The sequence below is a fragment of the Myotis davidii genome, unplaced genomic scaffold (genome assembly GCF_000327345.1).
Source record: "Myotis davidii unplaced genomic scaffold, ASM32734v1 scaffold106, whole genome shotgun sequence".
NCBI lineage: Eukaryota > Metazoa > Chordata > Mammalia > Chiroptera > Vespertilionidae > Myotis > Myotis davidii.
Window position 1 is genome coordinate 1,305 of NW_006297290.1, and position 7,219 is coordinate 8,523.

At 37.9% G+C, this 7,219-nt stretch overlaps 1 protein-coding gene across 1 annotated transcript in view; it reads right to left on the bottom strand.

Annotated features, from left to right (window-relative positions):
• Positions 1–1,819: 1,819 nt before the first annotated feature.
• Positions 1,820–7,219, bottom strand: part of LOC102756325 (UDP-glucuronosyltransferase 2A3) — an 11,232-nt gene continuing 5,832 nt past the window's right edge. Inside the window, exons 2-5 of the mRNA XM_006773099.2 lie at positions 4,675–4,822; positions 4,191–4,278; positions 3,545–3,764; positions 1,820–2,615 (exon numbers count right to left, since the gene is read on the bottom strand). Of these exons, the coding sequence (XP_006773162.1) occupies positions 2,336–2,615; positions 3,545–3,764; positions 4,191–4,278; positions 4,675–4,822 (736 nt within the window). The 3' untranslated portion in view covers positions 1,820–2,335. The remainder of the gene's footprint in view (positions 2,616–3,544; positions 3,765–4,190; positions 4,279–4,674; positions 4,823–7,219) is intronic.

Here is a 7,219-nt window from a genome sequence, read left to right on the forward strand (position 1 = left end):
CCCAGGCAGGCAGTTTGGAAGTTGCATTTTTCAAGAGAATAATGATTCCACCAACAGACATGGACATGATTTACTTAGATTAGAACCTGTGAATGCTACTTGATTATTTTGAGCTCTTCTGCTGTGTTACTTTCCTGGCTGTGGTGTTTTATCTAAAATACCAAGGATAAACTGGGCTGCTGACACATGATAAAATGTAGGCAAAATTATGTCTCCCTATGCAGTAGATTATTACTTAACACTCTGATGTCCAATAGTAAAGTTCAGTGGAAAGCTGTGACAAATCAATCAGAAGGTATATGTTATCACATTGATTTGGAATGGATGAAGATTTGGATCATCTTGTCAGATAGGGAACCCTGACCAGAGGAGATGCTGCCATAGGATAAGAGGCACATGGAATATATATGAACAAAATAGGTAAAAGTATTAAATCCAGGCTCCTGAGCATCTCTGAGTCCTGAGAATGTTAAGAATTGTGCAGAGTACTCTGGGCTATGGAACATAGTTTCTTCTTCATTAGGGATGAGAGTTTCCTCATCTGAACAGTTTTATGAATGACTGGTAAGGAAATGTCCATTCTAAGACTTTTCTTCTTTTTAAGTATATGCCAAAGTTATACTACCTAGTGAAGTTGTTATCCCCCCAGGAATTTTTGGCATCTGGCTTCTAATACTATTCAGGAAAATAAAATAAAATCTGCCGATAATCAGAGAAGGGCAGGGGGAATCATGTGAGCAGTGGATACTGGGCACAAGCCTCCTGTGCAATGGCGGCCTATATCAGAAACCAAATGGAAGACTGAACTGGGTAGAGATCAGCACTATTGATGACCAGCCCTCTTCTCATTGGTTCTTAACTATTCACTGCATTCTAATTGCAGAAAATAAACTGGGCATAGAGCAAAAATAAAGTTATTCTCAAAAAATAATAAAAGTGTAAAAGTCAAAATACATCCATATGAATCACCCTTTAAAAATGTCAACTTATAATAAATGCAATGTTAGCCTTCACAAAAATATTGTAGAATTTATTTGGATTTTCAGTAATGAACATATTCAAGAATACTTATATGCTTTCATGATACAATTATTTTAAAATTGGAAATAATTTTAATATTTCATATTAAAATTAATAAGTATTTCAAAACTGTCAGTAGGCCAGTGGATATCATTTATCTCCTTAATTATATATCAAAAACTGAAGTTAAATCTTTAGTTAGACATGTCATTGAGTTTATAAAGGGTAAAGTTCAATCTTAATCTATTTGTTAAATGAGTGCAAAGCTGATTCAAATATGAACATTTGACTTTAGTTTTTTGCATTGATAAAGATTTACTATAACATTTTTGGTCAAGGAGATATACTAATATCTTCTTGATATAACAATTAATTGAAGAATTTATATTTGTAGATGATAGAATAAAACAGAATATAAAGATCACACATTCCCAGTAAATGTTTGTTCTTCTGACAAAACTAAACCTTTGATTATAGTGATTATAGATTATGAGCATTAGTGATTTTTAAATATGATAAATTGACATTTCACTCTTTATTAATTGTACTATTAATTAAAAATTTTATAAAATTACTAAATTATCTATATATAGTATTATTATTTCCTCTGAAAGTGATCTGCTTACCTTTAACATATTGCTACATTCTATCCTTGAGAAAAGATGACTAATTGATCTCTTTTGTTTGCAGGTCTTTGCACTAGAAGGTTCCCAATACACTTATTGACTAAAGGTGGAATATGAGCCATGATTATGCACGTGTTCAGTGGAAATTTGTAGACCTATCCTAGTGTGATTTGCCATCCCAGTTATTATCATTTCATGCTCTGACTCCAGTAACATTGGGAAAGCAGAAAAAAAATCAATACTATTCTTATAACATACTAATCTTCTATGATGTTTCTCTGGTTTGTAGGTTCTAGCTGAATTTGTGAATTTTACTCTTCCATGTTCCCTACATCCATCAAACTTAGCTCTTATTTTGTGTGTTCCCCAGGATTTAGCATATTGTTAGTCAGCATACCTCTTAGGGTTAAAAAATAATGATCATATTGTGTATAGAATCTACATAAAACTATTAGTGTCCTTGTGTCAGGAAAGTGAGAGGAAGAGGGTAAAGTCATCTGGCAAAAGACAAAGGAAGAAAAGGACATGCTCACTAGTTGATGGTATTGTCAAATTCTGGGCTTTATCTGTAGGCTAAGAGAGAGAAATTGGAATTTTGAAAACATGATGAAGATGATGTTTTCATGAAGATCATTGTGGCTAAACAGAACAGGATTGCCCACTCAGACCTGTACCACCCTGAGAATGATCTATTCCCTCTTTTTCTTGTTTCCTGTTCTACCAAATTTTTGACAAGAAAATAAGCAACATTTTGTGACCAAAAATATAGCAGTTGCCACACAGGCCAGCAGGAACCCAATGACATCCAAAGAGTGGTACTGGACCCAGGTGAGGTTGTGAGCAGCTGGCCGCAGGTGTTTGGCTCCTTTGTGGCGCATGACAAACTCGATCCAGAAGACTGCTCGATCCAAGGGCTTTACAGGTTGATCGTGGTGAATGCTTGATAACCTCATAGCGTTCTCTTTATAGCTGGTAGACAAAGACAGACAGAAATTAGAGCTTTGTTTTCATTGAAGTTGTAAGTATATGATACCTTTGCCTAACATGTCATCCATAGATGTGTTGAGGAAACATTTAATTCTAGTTGTGACACGAACTTTGCTGATGGAATGGTATTTTAAGAGTTGTAAAGGGGAGGGTATGGAAGAAATAAATATTTGACACAATGTAAATAGTTTTATATTTGATCAAATGTCCTATTTGATCAAATATTACCTAAAGAGGTAATATGCAAATTCACCATTACACCTCCACAAAGATGGCTGCCTATGACCAGGCTGGCAGGGGGGTTAGCAAGGAATGACCAAATGACTGAAGAACATGCTGCATGGGGTGACCAGGCCGGCACAGGGGTTAGTGAGGGATGACCAAATGACTGAACAAGCAGGCTGCGCAGGCCTCAGCCAGCCGGTCGTTATCTCCCGAGGGGTCCCAGACTGCGAGAGGGCACAGGCCGGGCTGAGGGACCCCCCCGCTCCCCCGAGTGCACAAGTTTTTGTGCACCGGGCCTCTAGTAATATATGAAGAAGCAGATATATTTATAAAAATAAGCAGATGAGCCTTGTCTGGTGTGGTTCAGTTGGCTGGGTCCTGTCCTGTGTACCTAAAGGTTGCTGATTCATTTCCTCATCAGGTGCCTCAAAATATCTGAGAATTTTTGTTATCATTAACATTATTGTGAAAAAAACATGTTGATAGATACTTGAAATGAGGATTTTTGCAATTTTAGCAATCACTTCATCAATTTGGGGAATAAAATAATAAAATGGTGTTTATATTAGTCATCTTATGGTTATTATTTAAAAGTATACCAATTACAAATACATGGTACATTGGACATTCTTGAATATGATGGGTAATGTAACCAATGGTAAAACTTTCAAGGCTATAGTACTTACGAAGGTTCATTAATGACTGTTTTCAAGGCATCATGCAAATCTGCACTTGTCATTGTGTTTATGTTCACCTCCACAGCCGCTCCTTTGGCCTTCATGTGAGCAATGTTATCATGCTGATCAGCAAACATGGGAACTCCCACCATAGGGACACCATGATAGATACCTTCATAGATCCCATTTGTTCCACCATGAGTGATAAAAGCTTTTGCTTTGGGATGACCTGTTTGAGGGTTGGGTGAGAAGCAAATGAGGATTTCATTATATGTTAGAAGAATTTCAGAGAGAGATGGAGAAAAACTCAGGATAAAGCAATGAAGAAGGCAGTATTCTCTATAGAAGCTGAACGCAGTGTTTATTGCTATCTCAGAAAACTGTGATCTCAGGAAATGGCAAATTCACCCCTTCTGCGTTGTCTGGAAAGACTACAATAAGGTGATATCTGAACTGTGGTTGAAATTTGAGAACTCAGGAGAGTCTTAACTGAAGGCTCTGTTTTGTGAACCAGAGTAAGCAGGAATCTCTCAAAGGCCAATTGTTTTGTTATATGTGAAATTTTAAAAGTATTAAATGTTGATTGAACTTAGCTGCTCTCAGTTACTTAACTTGTTCATCATCCAACTGTACAGCGTTTCCCCCTCAATCTTACCAAGAAGATCATTCTGTGGTATCCAATCATAGAGCCGAGTGTTGGCTCCTAATGTGGCTGGCTTCGTTCCTTTGTACCTCCATAAGACCTGTGCAAGAAAGTGCATTAATTTTATAAGTAAGAATGCACACTTAAGGAATTTTAGGGCTGTAGAGTTAATTAAAAATCATGTAGTCCATTTTATGTGATATATAAGAGGTACAAAAGGGGTAGTTCGCAAATATTGATTGTATTTCCTTGAAAATCACTTTGCAAAAAGATGTACTTTATTTCCATAGTATTACAAAGGCTCAGTAGGCAAATCATCAAATGGGCCCAAATACAACATTTTAATGTTTTGTGAAATTTGTACTTAAAGATTGTTTCAGTTATGCTCAATCTATAATGAGTTTCAACTTTCATCTGGAAAGAATACTATTGGTTTGCTATACTTTCTCTCCAATTGGCAAGGTGGCTGCTATCTAGGATCATAGGTTGTACTGACCTTCTGTGGAATCTGAGCGAGGGCTGAGGCAATGAGATTGGCTTTTTCTTCTGTGAGGTTTTTGACCATTGACCCCAGAGAGAACACTACAACTCCATGTTCACCTGAACTTTGGACAAATTCTTCCATTTCCTGTAAAGATAAAGTTCTATCTATCATGAAAGTACAGGACCACAGGGGAAAAAATCACTTACATCCTATATATATAAAAGCACAGTATGCAAATTGTCCCCTCTACTGGGAGTTGTCTGGGAGTTTGACCAGGGGGTTGGGCTGGCCAGGGGAAGGGAGGGAGGCCCTGGTCGGCGATGGAAGCTGTGGCGCCAGGTGGCAGGGGAAGGGAGGGAGAACCCAGCCAACAGCCAGCAGCTGCTAGGGACCCTACCAGTGCATGAATTTTGTGCACTGAGCCTCTAGTTTCTAAATAGGCAGGGTCAAGGACAGCATCAGAGAAATTGATAGACTGATTAGGTATTGTACCACATAGAACCATCTAGTCTCTTTAAGAGAAAAACTGTTTCTGAAAACTATGACTTAAATATACAATGAGTGATTACAACTAAAGGCATGGAATCAAACCATTACCCTATATAATAAAAGGCTAATATTCAAATGAACCAAATGGTTGAACGGAATGACCGAACAACCTAACAACCAGTCGCTATGACGTGATCTGACCACCAGGGGGCGCACGAAACATATCGGGCATCAGAAGCAGGTGGCAGAGCACAGAACATGGTGGGTGTCAGCCACAGTGGGATGGTGGAGCGGGTGAGCTGGGATGCTGGTCGCTGTCTTTGGGGCAATCCTCTGGTGGTTACTGAAAATTCTCGCTCCACACAATCAGCAAGTGGGAATGGGGCTGGCACTGTCATCCCATGAGTGCTATTGCAAGAGTGGGGTTGCTGGCAGACAGGGGACTAGGGGCCTAAGAAGGAGGGGCAAGGTGAGGCCTCAGAGGATGGGACGAGACCCGCCCCATCTCACTACAGCCTCATGACCCACAGTCCCTTTCAAGGTGCAATTCATGCACTGGGCCCCTAGTACCAAATAAATAGATAATAAGAGGCAAATCTTCCCATGGTATGTGAAACTGTTACTCCCAAAGCTTAACCCCTAGAGTGCCGTGGAGTGCAATCACACTCCTCCTGTCTTTCGCCAAAAGTGCCTGGAGCATTATCAAAGCTTTGAAATGGCATCCAGTTCTAAGTCTGCTATTATTAGTGATGATGATATTGCTAAATATGTCAATGTAGTAAAGGTTTCCTTAAGATTTTGAATATGTAATTTCATTTACTTGCGATTCATAATTTTTTTCCTAAACTGCTGTAAAATCACCAAAAATGCCTTGGCAATTTTAGCATAGTTCCTAGGATATTGGTTGGCACTCAGAGGGTTAATTTTATGACCAATAGAGTTGTTTGCAAGCTCATAAAAATATTCCTTGGACTAAAGCCCCCCAAAAGGGGTTTAGAACTAAGCTTTAAAATTTTTAAACATGCCAGTTTACAAGCAATAAATTATTAATTACTTGATCTAACTTTCTGTTAGGAGTTTAGGGTATTTGTCTGATATTTATTCTTTCCCTGATTTATAGGGCTAAATAGAGTTTTTTAAAAAGGGATATATAATAATTTGTTTAAAAGGTTACAACACAGTCAAACACCTGCTATAATCATGATAAATTTATGAAACAGTGATTCACTCTCTTTCCACAAGAATATGACACTAACTGCATGCCATTAATTTGAGCCTTAGTACAGAAGTAAAACATACATTTCTCTGCAAAATAAAATTCGCTGCTTACACTGCTCAGGTTGAACACTGCAGCCTTGGATTGGGGTTTTGCACATCGTAATCTATGTGAATGTCAGTCTCTAGAGATGATCATGCATTCTCTTTGTAATTATTGGTGGTTGTCCTGTGATCACTGATATATCTCAATATAAGGCTAGTAAAATTACCAGGGGAAAGATAATGCCCCAAAAGTAGACTGCTATTTTTAGCTTAGTTAAACTTAGGAGAATATCTCTGAAGTCATAGAAATTGGTGTTTTACCATTTTGATTCATCTTCTTAAGCATATGATTGAATGAAAAGTATATACAGCGCGCGCGTGCTCGCGCGCACCCTTCCCTTCTCCCCCCACGCACACACTAAGACTTACATAGCTACCTATCTGATTTGGATTCTTGAATTTACTGTCTCTCATTGCTTTTTTATTCAGTGACTGGTTGAATCCCCTTTTCAGAGATATAAGGCATGATTGGTATTCATTGGCTCAAATATCTATATTAATAATTGGGTTTGAAATGGAAAAATTTTTCCCTCTTGTTAAACATATCTGAGTTGGTTTTATGAAATTGTAATAAACAAAATAGTGTGTCAAAGTGTTATGTAGTAAGCCACAGAATGTTTCATGTCTCTTACTCTACCTTTATTTAGATATTGGTTAACTCTCTCCTGTAATAACACTCAATAGTTTTCCGGAAGTTGTAACTGGTTGGTAAGAAAACCATATTCACAATCCTGAAAAGATATTTCAA